Raw genomic sequence first — 25,873 nt, forward strand, 5'->3', positions numbered from 1 at the left:
AGGTACTTGGCAATAGGCTTGTATTTATAACTGGTTGATGTGTCTAGTGGTCATGTGTTTATGATATGCAACCTTCATTTCTGGTTCTCAGTGAATAGGTTTGCACTTACAATCACAGTGTTTGCTTAATGACCATAGTGTTTCATATTGTAAAAATAATCATAAAATTAGGTCTGACACAACCTATGACTACAATGCTTTACAACAGGAATTCTGGGCCCAATTGTGGCCATAGGCTGAGGACTACCTTACATGTGGTGTAGTAGTTAAGTTGTATTAGGAGTGAGGAGATCCACATTCTATTTCCTTCAGGCACAGAAGCACCGAGGTCACTCTCTGTCTGATGCTGACAAAATTAGCCTCAATTTCTGGGACAAATTCACTGTTAAACCAAATCTTTGAGTAGTTTTGTTATAATAACTAGGGGAAAAACTACAAAAACAAGAGAACATTGTAGTCATGCAAGACAAATGCTAAGAAAAGCAACATGATATATTTCTTAAAAGGCATTAACATTTAAATCATACCAGAACTATCTGTAGTTCATTTAGAACTAGTGTTAAGACACAATGCTTAACACAGAAGTCATATTCTCTTCTGAAAGGTATTAGCTTTGTAAAATGCACAAAATCCAGAAAGTTTCTTTACAGTAAATGTGAAAGTCTGCCTTTAAAATCTAGCAGCATGTTGTCCTATTTATTCCTCTTAAAATCAAAAGTTAAATCAGGTTTGGAAGCCCCATGTGGAAATGCAGTCAATTTTCCAACATCTGCAAGTACTTAGTAGAGCTTCTGGAAGAAAATGAGTTTTATATGATCAAATCTAAGGTGAATTGTATTCAAATCACTGGTTTTAAGTGTGATTTAAATAACCAATAAAAATCTTTGATGGTATCCATCTGTGGCTTTTAGCAATTTTCCTACAAAAAGATTGCTTTCTCCCTGAAAGTTAGAATACTTAAACAGGAGCAGTGAATCATTTACAATCAAACACAACCTGTTTCTGACTGATTTTGTGTTATAGGAAAGCAAATATGATATCATTGTACATATTTTTGAAATAATGAAATCTAACACACAAATGGATTGCTTTCCTTCCAAACTATTTATACATTAAATTACTAAATTTTAGTTCAGGTATTTTTAAGGATCCTTGAAAAGAAAGGATATAACTTCTTTGAATAGAAGAAACAGAAAGGCTGTTCTAAGGATTATTTGTTTGAGACAGTATAGTAAATATGCTGCTATTACTCAGAAGGAAAATAATTTCAAGTTATTTACCTGAATAACAACTTGCTGAATAAAAATTAATGTATGATTAATCATGCAAAATCAGGCCATAGATCAAACATATAAGCATCAAAACTAATTGAAATACAAAGAGAACAGATTATTTTAAATACCTAAGTTGCCCTTACACCACTTCCTCCTGCAAGTCTGGGGAATTGAGTCAACCTCTCGATTCCCTACAGCAGGGGTCCCCAACTCCTGGTCCATGGACCAACATAGGGCTGTGGAATGCCAGAAATCAGGCGGCACAAAAAACAAAGCCATATCTGCGGAATGCAGGCAGCATATGACACCATGCCCGCTCCAGTCTTCTCTCCACGGAACTGGTCCCTGGTGCTGAAAAAGTTGGGGGCCACTGCCCTACAGTCTCTACCACTAGTAGCATTTAACCAACTTTGAATAACTTTGAAAAGAGCAAGGTCAAAACTGAAATCCCACAGCTGTAGACTAAATCAGTAAAATATACAAACAAACAAGCAAACAAATAAATAAACTAACAATGCCGGAATAAGCAATGGCAAAGATCTATGGTATTAGTGACAAGAAAGCTTCCTGAATACTCTATGCAAACGTCAGCAGTTTGACCTGATAGACAGAAGTTGTTACCTTTGTAGATCATAAAAATAATGAATGAGGTGTTACTAACAAGTGGGGAAAGCTATCCAAAGTTGGTTTTGGCTAGCTGTTGGTACTTAGAATTCTGAATAATAAAATATGCTGAGACCTTCCAAAATCTGTTCTATTATGAGAATCTTTTTTTAAGGAACTAATCACATTCTAACAATCTTATATGGATTCTACATAGGGAGCCTTTACAAGTCTCTGGAAATTTTATTTGAATTAGAATGAGGCAATCAGGTTAGGACTGTATGCCCCCCTAATTATGGCAGCCTTATTTTCTAGGAGCCTTTTATCTTAGTGAGCTGTAAATCTTTTAATTTCCCAAAGACTACTGACATTTTAAAAATCATCTGTAAGCTTCACTTTTTTATTGTCTTCTAAAATGCCATGAATGTTTTGGTTGTTTCTAACGATTTAGAATTATAATTGCATTTAAAAGTGGTTTTGAAGATACAAAGTATTCCAATTCTGCTCTACTATTATGTGTAAATTTATAAATTATAAATTTATAATCTTTCAAAAGGTTCTAAAATATGCTGTAAATGCATTTTTCCAAAATTCTTTTTGAAATATTTCTAATATTTCTAATCATAAGTTGTGGGAACCACTGGAAGCTTTCAAGAAGAGACTGGACTGCCATTTGTCAGAAGTGGTGTAGGGTCTCCTGTTTGGGCAGGAGGCTGGACTAGATGACCTACAAGGTCCCTTCCTACGAGGTCCCTCCCAACTCTGTTAATCTGTATCTGTATCTGTATCTAATATAGCTTAATCAAAAGACTTAAGTTGTTCACCTAAATATTCACCTGAATTCACCTGACTTGTCCCAATTACATTGACAAGATCAAGCAGAGGGGGCATGTTATGAGTCTATCAGTCAAAGATTTTTGACTGGCAGGATCTAGGAGGAGGGCCTTTTCTCACTTACCTCACCCTTTGGAACATCTTACCTTCAAAGGTAAGGCAAGCCCCCACTCATTGTTTTTTTTTCAGAAGCGTGTTAAGATTAGCTCTATCAATTAGTATGAGGGACTAACAGTGCAATGAAACCCTGAGGGTGGCTGATAGCTTGAGGCATTCCTTCTACTTTGTAAACTTTTATTGTCTTTTGAATGTTTTAACTTTGATCTTCGTATTTACCTGTACATTTTAATCTTAATGTCATGATCCCAACTAACAAACACAATCAAATGAGAACTCTGAGGCTGTGGTCTTCCTTAAGAACTTTTTTATTGCATACATCGTATCAGCAAGATCAAATGGAAAACCAACTCTAAATAGTTCCCGCGGTTTCATTATAATTAAAATAGGAAATAACTCCCTCCCCAAGTCACAGGTCATGTTGGCCAATTAGGTTAATTGGCGGGCTCTCCAGGCACTCCTCTCTGTCTCTATCCACCTCCTGTAGAGGTGACCTTCGTTCCCATGAGAAAGTTATGTGTTTGGTCTAGGATCGTATTTCATCCTCCTTCTCCGTCCCCCCTCTGTGTGGCTACTGAGGAATAGAAAAATGGCATTTGCCAGGTTCTTAATTTTGTTTTTAACTGTGGTTACATCTATCATCTATCTATCTATCTATCTATCTATCTATCTATCTATCTATCTATCTATCTATCTATCTATCTATCATCTATCATCTATCATCTATCTATCTATCTATCTATCATCTATCTATCTATCTATCTATCTATCTATCATCTATCTATCTATCTATCTATCTATCTATCTATCTATCTAATCATTTTATTATATAGTTGTAAACTGATCAGAGTCATTTAGGTGGGATGGGAGGTATAGGAATTTACTGAATAAATAAAAACAGGCATGTAATGTATAGAATAATAAATACAAAACACTGGGCAGTGTTTCAGGATTTAGTGACTGTGGTTTAGACAACAATTTTCCTAACATTTCACCAGCAACTATGGGTGAAACTTTGGAGAAACATCAGGAAATCTGTTACATAGACCACAGTCACTAAATCATGATGCTTAACACTGCCTAATAGATAGTGGCCATAAAAGCTTATACCGGAATACCTGTGTGCTTTTGAGTCAGTTTTTGACTCCTGGTGACTGCTTGGACAAGTCCCTGGAGTTTTCTTGGCAAGACTTCAGAACTAATTTGCATTGCCTCCTTCCTAAGGCTAAGACAAAAGCACAGGGCCAAGTTTGCCCAGATGGTTGTGTGCTTAAGGTGGGACTAAAACTCACAATCTTCCAGTTTCTACCCTGGTGCTGTAAGAACTACAACAAACTGACTCTTACATGAATATTATGCTATTATTATTGATCGATATATACCCAAAAATATAAAATCATATCAGCTAGTTCTTTACACGGTGTTGGCATTCATACCTATCAAGACCTTGCCAAGAATTAGGGAGTAGATACCACTGGTTAATGCATAATTTTTTCGCGTCAGTTTTCAGATGGTGATACTTTGTGATCTTCTCTGATTCTTTATTTTCTAGTCACCAGTGCTCTGATACCAGGATATCGATTATCTATACTTTCTCCTTTTCAACAACAGTTAAATCTGTGGTTGATATGTTAGATGTTATAAATCAAGCCTTTATCAGCCTGTATTAGGAAATCCCACTATATTTCAACCTGCTCATTTTCAACTACTTATCCAACAATATGCTTCCACTAAACAATATGCTTAATTATTTATTATTGGTATGATAATTATTAAAGATGTTTCAATGAATCGTTATGGGAATTGTGTTATATTATTATTTATAATTGGGTGTGATCTTCGTGCATGAGGCTCAGTATATAATCTACTGTTTCTTCTGCTTTTTTGCACAATCTGAACTTCAATGACTTTTCAGTCCTGGCTAGTTGGAATAACTTGTCCATGCACAGCTAAAATGAAACCTTCATTTCCAGTTGTAAGCCCTTAATCTTTTGTAGAAATTGACCATGCAATGTTTTTTCCTTGCCAATGTTCTGTTTGTGTTTTTATTATATTATTTGAATATTGATTTCTTGTTTCCAATACATTTAATATGTGCCAATTTTTAATTTACATGAATGTTTATTCTTGGTTGTCTTTTATATAATCATAATCATGATACATGCATTTATTCTTTAACAGTTTATTTGGTTTGAAGTAAACATCTGCCTCCATTTCTGCAGGGCAGGTATAATCTATCAATATCCCTACAGGGATGTAGTACATAGTATGTAGTGATCAGTTGTCTTATTTTTTTGGTCCAAACTGTCCAGTTCAGCTCGTATTCAGTTACTAATTCCAGAAGTATGTAAGTACAGACCCCATTTCTGTGGATTTGATGGTTCCACAATTCAATTTTATATTTAATATAATGTTCTCTTTTATAGTGCCTGCCTTCTACAATCAAATCCTCCTAGAAATCTTTGTTGGCCCAACTCTGATGTTCTTCCAGGGGGCTTTAAAAAGTTATTTTACCCTTTGGGGAAGATGGTGTGTTTCTATTGTTAGAAGGGGTGTGCTTCTCCGGATGCATGATGTTTCTTGTTGTTCTCCTTGTTTCTATTTGACCTTAAGCCATCTTAAATCATTTTAGAGTTCAGCAGTCTGTAAATCCCCAAATATTTGTTAAATAAATAAATACATCTTCAATTCCAAGTTAAAGATTTGAACTTGTACTAATACTCAGCAGGCTTATTGATTTTTTTCCTTTCTATCTACATAAACTCTGATTCCAGCACTTGTACTCTAATAGATCTAAGCTTATTATAACTTTGCTCCAGGTGAAAATAGTTGTTTTATATTTTGACCATTAACAGAATTGGTATCAAACTCCCTGTGAAAGATTATGACCTTGCAGAGATTAATATAACTTTTAGGACAAAAAGTTTGTTTCATGGCAGCTTTTCATAGGATGGCTTCTTTCAGGAATTGCTTTTTAGAAGAATATTAGCAAGTGTGCTATGAAGACTTGTTTTAATGATCTTAATCATTCCAATAAGGTCACTTTAATGTAATGGTTTAAGGCATCAGGGTAAAAACCAGGAAACTGTGAGTTCTGGTACCACTTTGGGTATGAAACTGGCAAGAAGACCTTGGGCCATCAGTCTCTCTCTCAGTCCCAGCAACCACTTACAAAAACCTGAGCAAGAACATTGGCTGGGGAATTCTGAGAGTTGAAGTCCACAAGTCTTAAAGTTCCCAAGTTTGGATACCCCTGACCTAGATAATTCCTAGGAGTCAACAATGACTCAAAAGTGCAGACACACAGACTCATTTCAATAGGCTTCAGAACTGCACCTACTACCTAATGTTGCTTAGGACTCTCAGAAGAGCAATATTCTTATGTTCTTACATGCTGCAGTTCTAAGGATTTAAAGTTCCAAAGTGATTATGTGCCAATCTTTAGCTGTGGACACATGAAACTGTACCCAAAACATTGTTAAACCTTTCTGGCATTTATGATGTCAAAAACATATTTTTCATCCTGTTTGAACTGTTGATGCAAGGCAAACAGATTTAGTAGCCTGTGTGTATTCAGGAGAGGCAAAACAAAACTCACCTTTTGCTTAGCTGTGTTGGTGTTTTTAAAACCACTTAAAATGGATTTAGGGAGGTGGGCTTTTGAATAGCAATCAATTTCAAAAAAAATATATACACCTGCAATATTTTTACCAGATACTTGTAATATAGTATATGAATGGTACAACTGCTTGAGAATACATTGTACAAGATTACTTGATGGAATCATGTTGGCCTGCATTCCTTTGGCCATCCCTTGGGAACAAGGTGATATGTTGTATGTGAAAGAACTTTAGCATGTATCTGGAGTTATATATAGTGCTGTTTTTCACCCTGATTTTCTAGTTTATTTCAATAGGGATGGAGATATCTATCTCTATTTCAATAGAGGATAAAAAAATCTCTATTTGAATAGAGGTATTCTTGTGCACTTATAAATAAAAGGTTTTAAGCACAGATCTTTCAATGAATTTAATGAAAGAAAACATACATATATGTGTCACTTTAATTTTCAACATATCTCCTTAAGAAAACCCATTAGTGTGCTGAGCATCTTTTGAAAGCACTTGGAAGACTTTACCACCTGCAGTAGTTTTTTAGTGATTTTTGGGGAAAAAAATGTTAATATATAATTTAAGGAGATTACCTGGGACTGCTTTCTAATCTAGCTAGCATTTTAGTTCCGCATGTTACTGTGTAAATTATGTAGGATACAATTTTAAAGCACCTACAACTATAGAATCATTATTTAGTGCTCACGGCATAGCCTTTGTAACGTCTCATTAACCTGCTCTTGGTCTATTGTTTTTATTTTTGTTTTTTAAAAAGTAGAGGGTTTGTTTTAATAACTTGTGCATAATTCTGAAGTTCTAAGCAATATACAGGGAAAATAGTACTGTTTAAAAATCACATAGGATGAGGACTTAAATAAGGAATTAAAACAATAATTAATACCTATCAGTATAAAAGACCCATCTCTGTAGGAAACTGTTTTGAATGTCACTTAGTTAAAAAAATGGGATCAAAAATTTTAAAATTTCATATACATATATCAAATTAGTCAGCTTGGCAGCAGGTCTGTTGTGTAGGAATGTATGTGATATTCCTCCCATCTATGTTTAAAACTGTAGAACAAGAATTGAAGCTCCTTCTTCTGCCTTTGACCTCTACAATAGTCTCTTTCTCTCATATGTTTCTAGGATGCTACTGTAACATAAAAGTTCCTGTCAAGTGGCAAACTGAAGCAAGGATTCTATATATCGGTTGCCATTAGAGAACTCATAATAGCATTTTGTACAATGGCTCAGAGGATCAGAAATATGGATGGGCCATGTAAATCAGTCCAGCATAAAGAAATGCCTCTGACATGGTAATTGTGTGGGTTCCCATATCTGCTGAAGGAATTCATCCTTGTTTATTGCTTATCTAAAGCACATGTTGGATCCTACTGTGCAATGACCTTCCCAGAGACAATACATAACATTTTTTTCCTGAAGAAAAGAACACTTATACTTCAAAAGTAACAGCCATTCATCAAAATCACATCTTGAAATAAAACATGGAACATTTATTTTAGCTTCTGTTTCCGGGTAAGCATCACAGAAATTAAAACTATATTGTTTTATAACTGAAATATACTTTAGGAAAACATTGGTGTTGTTATATCATAAGTAATTGATATTCTAAATTAATTTTTCAAACATATCCACTGCAGTCAGATAGAGGGTAGCAGCTGGTGGCTAATTTTAGTTCCCTAAACAAGATTCTTGAGTAAAACATTCATAAATATAGGTTCAAATAGAAATCAGTTAAATTTATTTTAAAATATTTTGCAAGAATCCCTAAGGTATGGGGCAACTAGGACAAGCGGATTGCATCTTCTAAGTAGACAGTTCTACTTCTCCCTGAATCACCTGCTGTGAAAATCCTTCTCACAATTCAAGCAATATCAAATTGGACAAGGTTTGAACTAGACAATTATTGCCAACATCTGGGTGACTGACTGACTGAAAGTCAGTGATATAGAATAGCTCTCCGTAAGAAAATCAGTGATATAGAATAGCCCTCAGTAATGAAAGCATTAGAAAGTCAGGTTCCTGCAGAGAAGGAACTATCTTTAATGACAGTATTACCATCCTTGTGTGTTAAGTTGACAATCTTTCAAAACTGCCCTAAGATGGTTTGATCAAAATCCAGAAATAGAACTGATGTTCTAAAAGCAAGGTAGAAATATTCAGGTTCCCCCCCCCTCCCCAAAACATTTGAATAGCTCAAACTTTACTGGGATTTAAAATGCCTTCAAGATCTGGTTCTTCATCCAGACCTTTAGAGAGAATGATTGATGCCCCCTTTTTCCTTTCTGTTCTTCCCTGCCATTCTTTTCCCTTCAACTTGTTTTGTTTTTATGTTTCTGTATTGTTCTTTGTAAATGTTTTGACAATTGTGAACTGCCTGGGGGTGCTGGGAGTTGTGTGGCACATAATTTTAGTAATAAATTATGGTTGGTCACACACCTAGCCAGATGTTTCGACTGGATGTGGCATTGTGTCCACTTATTGAGTCTTTCCCAAGGATTTAGGATAGGCAGATTATGTGGTTTAATATTAATGGTAATGTCATAGGATGTAAGCTGCCTTTTGCAAGTAATTTTGTCAATGCTGGTGTTCAAATGGTGTTTTGGGATTGCATACAAAGTGTCTGTTACTATCTTTGTTTTCTTTTGCCACTGTCATTCTACTTCTATTTGTGGGTCTTTGTATTTTGTGGGTTTTGCCAGTTTTTCTCTTCTCTTATGCTGTCTTTAGGTAATGCAATGCTCATTATCCAGATTATTAAAAACTTATTAACAGTTTTTAAGTCTGGAGTGTTGTGCGATGCTAATCTGGTTGAATTCTAAAATCCCAGATAACTTCTACATTTTCTATTACTTTGTGTATTTTCTGGTCTTCTGGATGGGGCAAATGGCATTTCTTGCCGATATTCTAATGCCCCATTGTTGCTACTTTGTCATGCCATTATTTGTAGTCAGTCTGTGTGATCTTTTTGCAGCAGCTAATAAAGTGGTCCATTGTTTATTCAGCTTCTTTGCAAAGGTGGCATTTGCCGTCTGTTGCTGTCTTCTCAATTCTGGCTTTGTATGCACTGGTTTTTAAGGCTTGATCTTACGCATCCAGAATTAGCCCCTCTGTCTCTCTTTTCAACTTTCCTGCACTTAGTCATTGCCAAGTCTTGTTGTTATCTGGTTTGCCTGCTAAGTTTTTTTTTAACCAATCTTCATTTGGTTTTTCTTATGGATCAGACTGGTCTCTTCAGTATTCAGTAAGCCTTCCTGGTATACTAACTTCAGCAGATCTTCTTCACTGTCCTTCACATATTGTTCCAATACCTCCATCACCTCTTCCTCCTTCTCCTCTTTCTTCTTCTGTCTGGTGTACTTGTAACATTCCACATCCATCTGTTTCCTTTGATAAATAGGGTCTTTTAACATCTCTGCCTGGAAATGGGCATGTCTCTGTCACAATTTTTCTGATCTTCGTATTCAGAACTCCTAATTTAATTTGAATTGTACTGTTTCATCTTTGTCAGATGTTGACTGGTTCATTGCAGTGTTCCATAAATGCATTGGTAGAAATGTTTTTGAGTGAATTGAAATTGAAGACTCTTCCTTACATTGTGTGCAATTAGAGCTTTAAATCTGCTGATTTTCTTGGCTATGATTGTTATTTATTGCTGCATTATTCCTAGTGCATCTGTGATATTCATTATCATTAGCAAATACTTATCAGATTTTATTTAGTCTTCTTGTTCGTCAGCTTCTTTTTTTCCCCATCTGTTCTAGTTTTCTTGTACCTGATCTTAGCATGCTGATATTATTTTCCAACCTGATTTTAGTGATGCACTTTGGGTCCCCCCCCTTCTCTTTATATTTGTTATTATAGTATTGGCATTTATTAATTCTTGTGCTAGCTGTTTTTAGTGACAGGCTTCAATGCATGCAACCTTATTCTTTTGCTTTTATACTCTTCTAGATGCTCAGTTATTCTTTGGTTCAATTCCACTTGTCTTTTTAGTTATAGAACTTTATTTTTTTTAAAGAAGGCAGAAGAGAGGATGTTGGCTTGGGAATAAAAACATTTCTTTGGTCATAATGTGTATAGTTGGATAGCTTTGCTGGAACAGTTTTGTGGATATTTTTACTACCAACAAAATTAATAATTGATAACAATTCCAACAAACACCCTTGTTCATTCTCTCTAAAACAGTTTACTACTTTATGAGAGTGTATGTAAGAAAAAGGTGATTTGGGGAAAGAAGGGTGCGAGGCGGATTTTCCATTTACTCCTGAAAAATATGTTCCAGAAAGCCTTCTGGCATCCCCAAATATTCATGGGTTTATAGGGAAGTGGGTGAAGAGATGAAAAAAAAAATTCTATTCCATTTTTAGATTTTAATCTAATAATACTTGATTATGATGAGTTTTCAGCAAGGTACTGCATTACACTTAAAGGTCTACTTTTTACTTGCTATGCAAGACAATGCAGGAATGGTATTCAGTAATTTGACTTCATTTTGTCATTCTGATTCTGTAATTGCGTTTTCTTGTCCTTACAACCAGTTTTGAATTGATCCTCCTCCTTCAGTCATCAGTTTTGCCATTATAATAATCACTGCAATCCTAGATGCAATAGTGGCTAACAACAGTACATGCAATTGTAAATAGTCACACCTTACTATTTATGCTGTTCCTCACTGGAGACACCTCATGTATAAATACACTCCCAGAGGTTTTCTAATTAACTGTGGTAATGTAAATTTATAGGTAACAGTCTAGAAGTAGTAAATAACAGCAGGCAAGGGCACAGACTCCTCAAACAGCAAAGAACTTTACAAACTCTGAATATTAGCACAAATAATAAGAAATAAAGGCATTACAGTACCTCTGAACTTGTGAAAGACAGCCCAAAGCTCAGCAATGTCTGTAGCAAAGGTAATGTCAGTATCAAGGACAATGACTCGTTCAAGATTGGCGGGAAGTGTCTTTGTGAGAACCAGCTTCATCAGTCCATAGATGCCAGAATAGTGTTTGTTGGGTATCCAGGACACTTCAGACTAATAGCCAGAAAGGACAAGGAAGAGAGAAAAGAGGAAGGCAAAATACTTTCAGACAAGCTGGTTTTTGAAATGACAAAATAGCACTTTGCAGAATGCTGAACATATTCTTGATCACTGCAGGAGAACTGAGATACAACGTTTTACTCCAAAGTTAATTTTATTCCACCAACAAAAAAAGCTTCTGAAATATCCAGAGTGACATCTCAGCATCAGCAAAACTTTAGTGGGAACAAGGATATATATTTGTGATTTTAACTCATGAAAATCTCTCATCTTATCACTCTACAAATGTGTTTGGACCATTAAACCTCTGTTCAAAATCTGCTACTCATGGCATTTATTTCAGTTTTCAAAAAGGGCCAAAAACGATGCCACTTAAAGCTCCATCACAACGGAGAAGACTTTTTAATAGCAGCCCACTTTTTCTTTTCCAGATACACATGTTTGGCTGCTTCTTGATCTTTTTTTTTTTTTTTTGTTCTATCTGATTTTTAGCTGGATTTTTAAACTGCTATCTTTTATTATCTGATATTATGTGCTACAAATTGTGATTTAGTTTTGAGTTGGAATCATTTTATGCTGTAGTACTAGTATTAATATGTAAATGTAAACTTCATATTTTTATATTTTACTTTATCCCCTTGAATTGCTTTCCTATCCTGAAAGATGGCATAAAATGTTAAAATAAAACATGAGTCAAACCAAAGCATATAATTAATTTTTTTTTAAAAATGGTTGATTTGTGAAATGCTGAATGAGAAATGATGGAAATTGCAGATGAAACGGGCAACAAATATTTTTCTTTTTGGTAAAATGAGACTTTATTTTTTATCTCCAGGATTGTTCCAACAAAGTTAGCAGGTATTAACATTATAATCATCTCCTTCACAGGGTTGGGTAATTGTAGAATGTAGAGTCCAAGAATAGCTGAGACTTAAAAGCAGCAACAAGATTCAACAATATTTTAGGATGGCATAATAACTGTAGGCCAAAATTGTATGTCACCAAATTGCATTAATTTACTTTTTTTGTATTTTGTGCTCTAAAATCTCAACCTGGAGATTAAAAACTATAATTTGAATGTTCTGGGTTTGTCACAGCACTGCTAAGCCATGACTTAAAAAAGAGAAAATAAAAATGTGTAGGAGAGGCAAATAAGTGTTCACTAGGTAGAAAATATTTCTGCTTGCTCTAGTAACAAGTACAGGACTACATTATTAGCATCTTATCTCTCAAAGGTAAAAGATATTAGAAGTCCTCAACCTATGACCAATTGTTCAGTGACTGTCCAAAGTTACAATGGTGCTGTGGTTATGAATGGTCCTTAGAGTTTTCGCCATCCCAGCATTCCTATGGCCACATGATCACATTCTGGGCATTTGGCAACTGGTTCAAACAATCTGGGCATTTGGCAACTTATTCCAGCAACCCACGATCACATACTGTAATCACCATTTTCAGCCTTCTCTGCCACCTTCTCTAGAAAGTTAATGGGGAAGTAGGCAGGAAAGTTCCTAAGTTGTTGGGATAAGGCTTCTCCACCTCAGGCACCTACCTGACTCTCACTGTGACTTCCCTGCACACTTATCTATCCTTTTGCACATGTGTGCACCTGACATGCTCTCCATGACTCATGCCAGACCCTCCCTTGCATGTTTGCATGTTCTCCACAGCCTGTGGCACACCTCTCATGCAATCCCTTGCACTTTTATGCACCCCCTTAACCTGCACTGCACCTCTCACATACCCTCACACCATCATGCAGCCCCCCTGAGCCTTGCCATGCCTCTTGTGCATCTTCCCCAACTGTCCCCCACATCTTTCTTTCCTCACCCAGCAGCAGTCACTTTCCTACCTGAGAGTTGCAAGCTCCTGCCAGCTTCCTTACTCAGTTTGGTTGAGAGAAATTGGCAGGAAGTTGCCTCGTCTAACAACCGTGGGATTCAGTTAATGAGGAAAGCCGGGACTGCAAGGATTGTGACTGCTAAGCAATGTGGCAGTGCTTTACAACCACATTCCTTGGCAATGGGAATTCTGAATCCAATTTTATTGTAAGTGTTTTAGTCACCACACCCCTTACTCAGAAGTAGATTATACATTGTGGTGCTTGCAACTTATAAAAAGGGCTCGTTTGAAGAAGTGGTTAAATGAGCTGGGAGGCCGTAAGTTCTAGTTCTGCCTCAGGCACGAATCCTGTTGGCTGCCTTTAGACAAGTCTCTGTCTCTGTCTCTGTTTCTCTCTAAGTCTTAGGAAGAAGGCAAAGGCAAACCCCTCCCAAACAGTGGGGGGAGAGAGAGAGAGAGAGAGAGAGAGAGAGAGAGAGAGAGAGAGAGGAAGGGAGAGAGGAAGGGAGAGAGAGAGAGAGAGAAAGAGAGAGAGACGGGTGGTTAAAAATATGAAAAAAAAACCAAAGTTGCCCCCCCCCAAAAAAAAACCCTTTAGGAACGTCTCCACATGGTCATCATAGGTCTGGGATGGCAAACCTATGGCACACGTGCCAGAGATGGCACACAGAGTTTTCTCTGTGGGATACACGCTATCACTAGCTGCTCTTCTGGTTTCTGGCGTGCACATGCATACCGGCCAGCTGGTCTTCGTGGTTGCTGGAGCACCAGAAAATGACTTGAAAATGGCCAAAACCCAGGCCATTTCTTGGGCCATTTTCAGGCTTTTTTGGAGTGGTTTTCAGGGCATTTTTTAAGGCATTTTCCAGGCCAAAAACAGCTGGCTGGCATGCACATGCACATCAGCCAGTTGACCTTTGGGTTTTCAGCATTCTGGTGCACGCACGGATCTTTGGTTTGGGCACTAGGTGCTGAAAAGGTTTGCCATCACTGTCATAGGCAAACTGATGTGAAGGCACAAAAACAAACGTCTTCATTGCTTTTACATTTTCTTACAAAGTATTTCACTGGCAAATACTGATGCATTTATCTTGAGAGGCAATCCCTGTGAATCCTATTTTGAACGATATTGCTAAGGTCAAGAACAAAGAAATAAATCTTTCTAAATCATAGTATTTGCCAAGTTAATGTATTTATATAGGTAGGGGTGAATGTAGGCAGAACACTTGTTCACGGATGATTCAGTTTTTCTCAATTTCCTTGATCCCTTTCATTAAAAGTTGTCATTGTATTTATTTAGGGAAATGAATTAGAAAAAAACCTGAAATTGCAATAAGTGTAAGCATTTTATATCCTTAGCAACGTCTACTTTACATTGGGATGGTATTTTAGTTTCAAGGATACTTCACTGAACCATGAATATGATGCCTTTCAAGGATACAGATATAGGCCCTTCTTACAGCATTATGGAAAATAGAGAGTTTTTTTTTAAATAAAAGAAAAATGTTTACAACATCGAAGTGGAAAATAGATTCCATCCACATTCTGGAAGAAATTGCAACCCTCTTGTGGGGTGGCAATTTTGATGTACTATCAACTAAATCATATGTAGTTAACTAATAATTGTCGACTCACAACACTTTGTTTTACCAACCATGTAAACTTACAACTGACTTGAAAAAGTAACCAATCCCTGCATTTATGACTAGCATTAATGATGTTACCTACTCGGGTAATGAAACATCTGCAAGTAAACAAGGAAGCTCAATCAGCTCCAAGGACCCCTCATTCCAACTCTGAACTATAAATATTCTCCTTTATTGGTACTTATAATTGTTGAGCACCCCCACCGTCTTGTGATCAAAATTTGGATACTTGGCAATTGGCATGCATTTACAATGATTCCCGTGTCATAGGGTTATGTGATTGTTATTTATAACCTTCACACCTGGCTTCTGACCAGCAAAGTTAATGGGGAAAATGGATTCATTCAACAATTGCAATGATTCACTCAGTATCTGTGGCAAAAAGGATAAGATCAGGCGCTCTTTAACAGCTGCCTTGTTTTAGCAGTAGAAATTCTGGCCCCAATTGTGGTTACAAGTCGATGGCTACATATACAATATGGTCTATGTCTTTTATGAAACTGACCAATAGGAACAAGCATTAGCATTTTGAAATTTGATATTGGGCATCCTTCAGTTGCTTTGGAAATGCAACTCAGATTTTTCAAACAGCTATTGGTTTTATTAGTTTAGAATTCTAGATTGGAACACAACCAATCTAGAAGAACATAATGAAAAAGGAAGGCTTTGGACATCAATTATACCACAGTTACTTAGTCTTTCTTATCCCCAAGGAGGAACCAGTTGAAACATGGTTTTATTAAGTGTTTGTGGAATTAGTACAGAGCTGAGTATAGAACTGAATTTCAATGTGAAAGTTGGCTCTTGCATTCATTCACATGTTAAAACATCATAATGGTCTATTTTGGAAAAGATGCTCCTATATTGGATCGAGCAAAATGATTACTAGCACTATGACATATATTTTAATGGCAAATACAGGTAGTCCTTGGCTTACAACAGTTCATTTAATGACTGTTTGAAGTTACAATGACATAACCATTTTTTTTAACATTATGACCATTTTAGCATCCCTACAATTATGCGATTTACATTTGAGAGACCGCCTTCTGCCAATTACCTCCCTGCGTCCCATCAGATCGCATAGAGTTGGCCTCCTCCGTATTCCATCCGCCAGTCAGTGCCGACTGGCAACTACTCGGAGGAGAGCCTTCTCTGTTGCGGCTCCGACACTATGGAACAATCTCCCCGTGGAGATTCGTACCCTCACCACCGTCCAGGCCTTCCGCACAGCCCTCAAGAACTGGCTAGCCCGTCAGGCCTGGGGATAATCTTATTTTTGCCCCTCCCGAATGCTGAGTGAATGTTGAGTTTTATTGTCTAATTTATTTTGTGCACATTTCTTTTTTGTATTGTCCTACACTCCCCTTCCTTTTTTGATTGTAAGCCGCCCTGAGTCCCCTCAGGGAAAAGGGCGGCCTATAAATAAATCTAACTAACTAATTTGGATGTTTGACAACTGACTCACATTTAGTATGGTTGCAGTGTCCTTGGGTCATTTGATCTCCTTTTGCAAACTTCTGATGAGCAAAGTCAATGGGGAAGCCAGGTTTACTTAACAATCCTGTTATTACTTTAAGAATTCACTCAACAACTGTGGTGAGAAAAGTCGCAAAATGGGGCAAAACTCACTGAACAAGTTTGTCACTTAGCAACATAAATTTTGGGCTCAATTATATTGTATCTTGAGGACTATGTGTAATTATGGTAAAAGAAGATCTCAGCAGTTGAAAATCAATTTCATTTACTTCCTGGCTTTATCCCAGGGGTCCCAACTGTCCATGCTGCAGTCCATTCGGGAGCACATCGAGGAAGTGGTGGGTAAGCATGCATTCATGTATATACAAAGTGGCATTTGTGAAAGTGGTGCACACATGTGCAAAACCCTTCCCTCTTCCCACTTCACCCTTCCGCCACTGCTTCCTCTGATCCGCCAAGCTGGAAAGGTTGGGGACCACTACTCTATCCAACTTGCATTATTAAGTTGGATTAAGAGTAATTTCAAATTAAATGTAAATTCAAAATATCAAAAGACAAATTATCCTGGCTTTAGACAACAGAGCACTGACATTCTATGATCATATAGGACCTATCAGTTTAAAGTCAGTTTCTTTAGAGTAAGTGCACAAGCATTCATTTAATATGCAAATGCATAACTTTATTTTTCAGTTTTAAAAAATGCTTTTTACTCAGTTGACTATTGCTTTGAATTAAATATATTAAAAGGAAGTGCTACAAAGTCTTAACAAGACTCCCTTCTGCATTTGAAGAACAGTCCTGGTGACACACTGATTGAAGTGAAGTATTACAGGCAAACTCTGGGAGTTCAATCCTATTAGGGCTCAAGGTTGACTCATCCTTCCATCCCCTGAGAATGGTAAAATGAGGAAACAGATTGTTATGGGCTATATGCAAATAATGCTATACACCAGGGCTGTCAAACTTGTGGCCCGCAGCCCAGATGCATCATGCACTGGCCATACTCATGCCCGGTTTAGCGAAGGGGAAAAAAGTCGTGATATGTCATGTGATGCCGCCGTGATGCCACCAGTTTGACACCCCTGCTCTACACTATAAGTCACCTAGAGAGCGCTCTGAAGCACTATATGGCAGTCTATAAACCTAAATGCTATTGCTATTTGACTAAGAAAGTGAGTCTGGTTCATTTAACATTTTATATGGAAACAAAAAGATTTTTTTTAAAATAAAAGCTGCAGCAAATTGGTCACCTTAGATTTTTTTTCCATGTAACATAATTTCACCGTGCTCATATTACAACAAGACTTGCAAAATTAAAAGTGTCTTTGTGTAACTCGGCTTGTGTGTTTACTAGCCTATGTGATGTATGCATGTGCATGATTTAAATAAATAATTAAATCTAGGGAAAGAGCCAGATGGAGAAGTGGATGGAAGAAAGTTTTAAATCTCTGCTTCATTGTCACCCCAGTGTTAAATAAAGCCCTCACATCTGCCATTTGCTATGGAAGAAAAGTTTCCTTTGGCAACAGCTGGAGCTTTATTCCTACTGCAAGTAGGAAATATGAGAATGTTCAATAGAATGGGGGCTGCAGCCAGGGCCAGCATTAGTTTTCCCCACCCCAACTACAAATTTGGTCTCACTACAAAGAAGCAGTTTGATAAAAATAAAACAACATTACACAACTAACTGTCCAAGCCCAAACAACATGAATGTCACATTTAATTTGATTTTAAATTAAACTCAGTGGGAGTCATTTGAAATGGACTGTTCCTGACCTTAATGTGACATTTTCACAGATATATTTTTAAAGTATTTGATTAAGTTAAGTCAGAAATCCTTATAAAACTGCAGTGTTATCAGCTCTTTATGTACTTCTAAAAGAACCTTTAGGATCATGCTCGTGAACCATTTCATTTTCGTAAATATATTCTTTATAAAAAAAATATGAGACAGAAAGCACACATGCTTAATATATATTGAAAAATCTTAAAAGTTACTAATTCTTGTGGCTTCCAAGAGGAGAAGATAGCAATAGCAATAACACTTAAGATTTATATACTGCTTGAGTTAATATGAGTTATGTTGGTTGACTGTGGAGGAGATGTACCAAAACCTATCTGTAATTGATTGATACATTTTCTACAGATGTAAAGAAAGATGCTGTACCTGTTTTAAATTAAATTTTAAAAAAAAAAGATTTATATACTGCTTCACAGTGTTTACAGCCCTCTATAAGTGGTTTACAGAGTCAGCATATTGTCTTCAACAATCTGGGTCCTCCTCATTTTACCCTCCTTGGAAGGATGGAAGGCTGAGTCAACCTTGAGCCTGGTGAGATTCGATCTGCCAAAATGCTGGCAACCGGTAATCAGCAGAAGTAGCCTGCAGTACTGCACTCTAACCACTGCAGCTCTGATAGAGGGCTAACACAGGTCTGAAAAGCGAGACTGACAACTGGAAAGCAAGCTGGACCAGTGAGGCTTTTCCAGACAAGGAGAATCCAGGGAGCTCCCACATTTGCTCTGGAAGTCAATTCTTTGTGAGGAAACCTGAGAATCTGGAGGGACTCCGTGGGCAATTCATACAGCGCTAGAGCAAAGACGTAGTAACCAAGCTCACAGTCTCATGTGGAGCCTGTTTAAGGACAGTAGGGCACATTTATATTATCAAATTTACAGAAATTTTCCAAGGAGCAGAACAACTAAAACAGCTGCTGAGTGATCTTTCAACACGGATTAAAGTTAAAAGCAAAAAGAAAAAGAAAAAAAGAAAAACAATTACAAGATATAAAAGAACCCAAAAATAATTAGAAACAAAAAATTTGCCAAGAACATGAGTTAAGAAAGTTTAAAAAGGATTAAGGGGACAGTTGAATTTTGACTTTTATTGTTAAAGTACTTTTGATTTATTATATAAATAATACATATATCTGTGGGAACTAGAACTGTTTAAACTTGCTAAAGAGGACAACTATTTGGTTTTCATTAAAAAAGAGATCAGATTTTTCTTTTTGCTCTAGGGGTTATAAATAAAAATAGAGACGTAACTACTACCATGAGATCAGAAAAAAAATCTCAGAAAGGAGATAAACAGAGCAAATAACAACAACAAAGAATTATGCCAGAGAATGTTATAAAGAATGTTTGAAGAATTGGGGAAGAATGTTATAGCATCAGTGATTGCATCAGTAACTGAATCTACCAATAGTCCTCAACCCATAGCCACAACTGAGCCCAAATTTTTTGTTACTAAGCGGGACAGTTGTTAAGTGATTTTTGCCCCATTTTATGACATTTCTTGCCAGTGAATCATTTCAGTTGTTAAGTTAATAACAAAGTTATTTAATGAATCTAGCTTCCCTATTGACTTTGCTTGTCAGAAGGTCACAAAAGGTGATTACATGATCCCAGGACACTGCAACCATCATAAATATGAGTCAGTTGCCAAGCATCTGAATTTTGACCATAGGGATGCTGCAAGGGTATTAAGTGTGAAAAATGGTGCTAAGTTACTTTTTTCAGTGCCGTTCAGTAACTTTGAATGGTCACTAAACAAACTGTTATAAATTGAGGATTATATGTATTAAGATAGGCCTGGTTTCACTTGAAGGTAGAATGAAGGAAGATTTGCAAATTTGAGAGAAAAGATGAATACAAAATTTGAAGAAACTATAATATAAATGAGAATAGACATTGAACAAATTAGAGACAAAAAAGGAAATTTCAAAAAACAAAATAAATAATCAAGAGATAGAAAAATAGATAATATGGAAGTGTTGGAATTAAGAAAGAATTTTGTCTGAGAAAGCGCTATTCCAGTGGAATCTGTAAAGATACTGTTAAATTTTTAGATTTTTTTTTTTGAAAGGGAATGAAAAAGATGCTGGTGTAGATCTGGACAAAACATATAGAATATTTTATTTATTTTTTTATTTTCTGACCTTATCAATAAGATGAAGGAAAAATAAAATACATAATCTGATTCCTGGATAAAATGCAGTGATAAAATATATAAAAGGTAATGCAAAGAGACAGCAATCAAATGAGTGATTCTCCTTGCAGGGTATCCCAATTGGTTCAAAGTATTGAGTTTTTAGTTCAAACTGCCTTAATTAAAAGTTACCAGTTCTGCTTATGATATATATATATTAGACTCCAAGTGAAAAAAGACAATCTGTACTTCAGTCCCCAGTGGACTGTTCTTTCCAATAGAGATGATAAGTATCTAAAGCTAAAGAAGGCATGTACCAGTAATTGACAGCTGATCAAAACACACACAATATTTTCAATGGCTGTGAAACTCCACATGCAAATCCTTTTGTGATATGGGAAGTGATCTAAGATATACAAAGGAAAGAAATATACCAAATAGAGATATATTTGTGCACTTTAGGTCAGGTGACCACAGAAGCTCCAGATGCTCTTTCCCATTTGCTGGAATATTTCCATGTTTTATTGCAACTTTGTTGCAGTATAGATTAATTCATTTTACACATACCCACCCTCTAAAATAAATCATGATTCTCTCTTGCTCAGAATGTGGGACAGTGTCAATGAGATGTCACAAATGGTAAAATTAAGCTCGCTCTCAACCTTCAAGTTCTCCATTCCCCAATATGTTGTGACTGGAAAAAGCAATGGCAGCTGCATTGCAAGAAATACTTTACTTGAAAATAGATCTGTCAGCCATTGAATCTATCTCCCTTTACTACAAAGGTGTTCTGTTACCTGCAACAATGACATTTTTTTCAATGCGAAGAAGTAAAAAAAAGGTTTTTTTTCGAGGGCTTTCTGGAATAACCAAAACAAAGCAAGTTTATATCTGTCTGCTCTGTAAAAATGATCATCTCTTCTGAATTACTCCACAATATATAACTATGAGCTATTTGGTTAGAATCAGTGAATTGTCTTAGTTTCTAGGCCAGTGTTTCTAAAAGTTGGCAACTCTGAGATGTATGAACTTCCACATGCTTATAGGGGAATTCTGAAAGTTGAAATTTGCACAATTTAAAGTCATCAAGTTTGAAAAAATGCTGCTCAAGACCAACACAACCCTATTTCAAATATTTTTCCCTTTCATTTCTGAATCATAATTACAAAAGTTAGGCTATATATTGAAAAAACAACAAAAAAGCAAAATAAAAACTTTGAAAACCCTCTAAAACTATGCCTAATCCAGGAAGCAGTAACTTGATTATCAGAATCAAGTTAGAAAGGAAACTCCTATTCCATTAAACATGCTAATCATGTTGCTGTCAGATTTCTCCTATTAGAATAACTGCATTGGGAATTAGAAATACATATATAATAAGCAAAACCTTCACTGCTTTTTTTAGAGAAAGAATGAATATCCAGACCACCTTTATAAATTAGTTTTTCTACTTGCTAGTCAGAGGAAGGGATTAGAATTTTAGCTTGCTTCTATGTTCTAATCTATCTTTCAAAGAATTGTATAAAATGAACTGATATTATCAGTTATCCTTTCTTTATGCCTCAATAATATACCCAATTTATAAAAGAAGAGATCATAATATTTAACTTATATCCAAAAATACTCTTTAATTCCATAGAACCAACCAGATACATGAAGATACATGCATTTTATGAGGTGATAATGAAAAGACATGCATAAAACATTAACTGAACGTGGCCAATGTATTGCTCTGTGCTCTTCTCATCATTACCTTGAATAATGCATTATCATTTGCTAGTGGAGTTCACAGGATCATGCTTTCACCAGAATGGCAAAAGCAACATTGTAGTGATTTGCTGCAAGATCAGTTTGTTTAGGGAATTTCTCTGATATCATGTACATGTAGAAAAGGAGTGGAGTTTATGTCACCATAAGAACAACTATTTGCAGCCACTGTAAACTATACTTTTCCCCTTTTTCCAATTTCAAACAATTTGAGAAATTAAAATTATACCAGATAAATAGACTAGATTATAGAAATCTAGTTTTCCCCTTGATGAAAATGACTAATTTCAGCAGATCACTTTCCAACCTCCAGGAGTTATTAGGAAGCTTTCTTTGGTGATAATTTTCAAAAGGAAAAACGTATCACAATGTAATTTCTGGCTATCATTCATCTATACTAGTCTTACCCATACTAGCTGGGAATTCTGCGAATTGCAGTCCTCACATACCTGAAAAGAAACTTTTTGCTATTCTAGTTATACAAGATAATGACTTGATTAACATTCAGTATCTGGGTGACCCTTAACTATGTTTTAATTTAATAATTTGCAATACATAGCTAATTGCAATTAAAAATAAAATGGTATATTGGAATGATCCGTAGCAAAGCTTGGTTTATACAGAAAAGCTAAATAGTAATGAAAGTTACATTTTCAGAAAAAGGGGAGATGGTTAGTATCCAGACACTGTTGATCAACAGTAGCTACATAAGTAAACATTTATTTCATGCTTTGACTAATGATTGCTTTCAGACAGATGGTTTCTAGAACTAATAGTAAGAATTGTTCAACTGTTTCTTCTTAGGAAAATAAGGCAAGTACAAGTATTAGTAGAGTATATAGGAGGATTACATTAGGATTCCCTTGAAAATTATATAAAAGAATATATATGACACAATATACATTTTAGAAGCAGTTTAAATCTCTCCAACAAATACATAGATATAGTAAATAGAAAAAAAAGCACCCTCAAATTATATATGTGCTTTATCCTGTTACATTAAGATAACAAAATCTCTGGGAGCCTGTCTATGTGTAGAACTTCAGCAGGATTCTCTACTACAGTTCATCTGTATTTTAGTAAAATTCAGAATTGTATATGATTGCCATACTGCTAAATTAAACAGAAGTATTATTTGATTTCTATATTTGGGAATTATTCCCTGGACAGATGTAATCTAAAATTGAAACTTGATTTCTGAAATAGCATAGGAAAAAAGTATAATAAAAGTAGTTGCTTATATTGGAAAAGCACATTAAACTTTTCTTGATGCAATTTACACATGATGAGAATGACTTTCACACATCACTACTTCAAGTCTGAATAGGAAATTTGACTTCTGCTTCCAGCTTAGATAAGAGCACTGTTATTTTAAAATATGACCATACTCTAAATTAAGGTTATCTTGCATAATAGTGTTATTTCAATTTTCAGGGCGGCACTATAGCAGCCATGCATTTAGAAACGGTATTTAAAAAAAGGCAAGTTTAAAACAGTAATTATTCCAAAGCCAGCATACTTAATTTTTTAAAAACTGGCACATTAAAGAAGAGGAGAACATAATTTTGTCATTATAAAACTTCTCACTTTGATTATTTCTAAATATAGGAAGATCTCGTTTAACAATCTTAATAGGGAAAGGGATTTTCATTGCTAAGTGAAATGGTCACTACATGGCCACGATTGTGCTTTCCAAGTGGAAAACACACAAGCCTATCCAGTTTCACACTTTGGATTTAAATTTGCCTCCTAACCATTCCCTGCCTTTTGGAATGCTGAAGTGCCTGCTTAGCCTCTTATATACATCAAAGGCAATGCAATTGTATCACAGCCTGGTGGTGGGAATTGTGGACATGCTATGCAAACACATACTCTCTTGAAATCCTTTCCTCTTCAATCTTTCTGCTGTGCAACAGGGAGAAAGAAAGAAAGAAAGAAAGAAAGAAAGAAAGAAAGAAAGAGAAAGAAAGAAAGAAAGAAAGAAAAGCAAGTGATTTCAATTGCCAAGTGATATGGTTGTAAAGTGACACATCGCATGACCACATCACTCAGCAACTGCAGTCCCACTGTCCGAGTTGTGGTTGTTAATTGAGAACTGTGGGTCATTAAGCAAGTAGGTATCTCAATCCAACCCATTCTGTTTGGACTTTTCCAGCCCCAAGTCTCAGTAAGGTAACAAAGAGACTGCCTCCAGCTTACCACACTTTCCCCTTGTCTATGTCCTTTTGTCAGCACAACACCCTTCTTTGGCTGGCAAGCCCAATTCAAAGTATTCATCATCTAAAAGCTACTAAAAATCACATTGTCATGACCTTTTTTACTGGACGAAACAATGCATCACAGGGCAACAATTTTTGAACCAAGGAGCCTCAGGGGGCCTAGCCTATAAATTCAGGATCCTGACTCCTGAAAGAATAAATGCTTCAGTTTTACTAGTTGCTGTTGCACTGCTGGGCTGTTCCTATGGTCATGTGATCTTTGATTTTAATGTTCTGTGAAAGTTTCCAAGCCAGTTTCACAATCTCTTGATCCCGCTCACATTTAGCAGCAATCACTTACCTGCAAAAAAAAAAAAAAAAAAAAAAAGGGGGGGGGAGAGGAAGATTTCTGATCTTCTCTACCAGATTCCCACAAGCAAACTTAATAAGGAAGCTGGCAGGAAGCTGAAAATTGCTCCTGCTCCCAACTGCTTTTTCAGTGTTATTCTGTTTAGATAAAGAAATATTTCTGAAACAATGACCAAATGGGATGCAAGGTGTCTGATTACTTATAAAGCTCCGTATAACACAGTGCCGGTTTATATTAGGGACTGCCTTACCAAATACAACCCATCTTATAAGAACAGTGGGATCCTAAACTGCAATAGGGTGAAAGGAACATGTGCCAGTAGGCATGTTTTGCTGTGACTGCCACGATGCTGTGAATCATGGCTCCCATAGATAAGGCTGTTTTGCTCTTGATATTACAGAAGACCCTGAAAGATCCTTTTTAGATAGACATTTTCTCTTAGCAGATGCTGATAGGGAAGACATTTTCTAGCTATATTATGCAGATGTGAAAGTACTTTTACTATGGTTGCTTATTTCATGTTTATTGCTAACCATCAGATTTGGTTGACTGATTGGGGCAGTACAAAAATAGTGCACCATGTGCTCCCCTATTTTAAGGTGTTCTAACTGGTACCTTCCACGTAAAGTGGTAAACAGCAATGGCTCAGCAGCCAAGGAGAAATGTGTAAGTGATTCCTAGAGGTCAGACGTGACAGATGTGTGGAAGAGAATGCTGCAGTCTGTGGAAAAATTATACTGAAGTGATACAGATAAGCCTTCCGCTGTTCAAGGTGATACAACAGGAGGATGTGCTGCAACCAATTAGAACTCACAATTTATTGGTGTCACATTCCCTCCTTGGGCCCTTGAAACAAAGTCAGATGGCTGGAGCCTGTGGGCAGCTCTCCCATTGCTGTTCCAGAAATAAAACAGAAACAGAAGTATCTTGCATTACCTGCAATCCATAGTTCAGCATCCATACAGATGTCAGCTAGCCCAGACCATATAGATGCTTTCAAAGCACTAGATGAAAGATGACCTTCTACTACAGTTTATTACTTTCTTTCAAATATAAAGAAACAAAAACAAAAGGAAATTTCCTGTTTAAAAGCCATGGTGGCAATAAGAGCCATAGTGGAACAGTGGTTAGAATGCACT

At 36.2% G+C, this 25,873-nt stretch overlaps 1 protein-coding gene across 4 annotated transcripts in view; it reads right to left on the reverse strand.

Moving 5' to 3' along the window:
- Nucleotides 1-25,873, reverse strand: part of LARGE1 (LARGE xylosyl- and glucuronyltransferase 1) — a 342,290-nt gene that overhangs the window by 132,948 nt on the left and 183,469 nt on the right. For all 4 annotated transcript variants that reach the window (XM_087723118.1, XM_087723119.1, XM_087723117.1 and 1 more), the window contains one exon: nucleotides 11,324-11,495. In XM_087723118.1, coding sequence (XP_087579244.1) covers nucleotides 11,324-11,495 — 172 coding nt within the window. The remainder of the gene's footprint in view (nucleotides 1-11,323; nucleotides 11,496-25,873) is intronic.

The sequence above is a fragment of the Thamnophis sirtalis genome, unplaced genomic scaffold (genome assembly GCF_051295495.1).
Source record: "Thamnophis sirtalis isolate CommonGarterSnake01/CBP01778 unplaced genomic scaffold, rThaSir2_p1.2 scaffold_9, whole genome shotgun sequence".
NCBI lineage: Eukaryota > Metazoa > Chordata > Lepidosauria > Squamata > Natricidae > Thamnophis > Thamnophis sirtalis.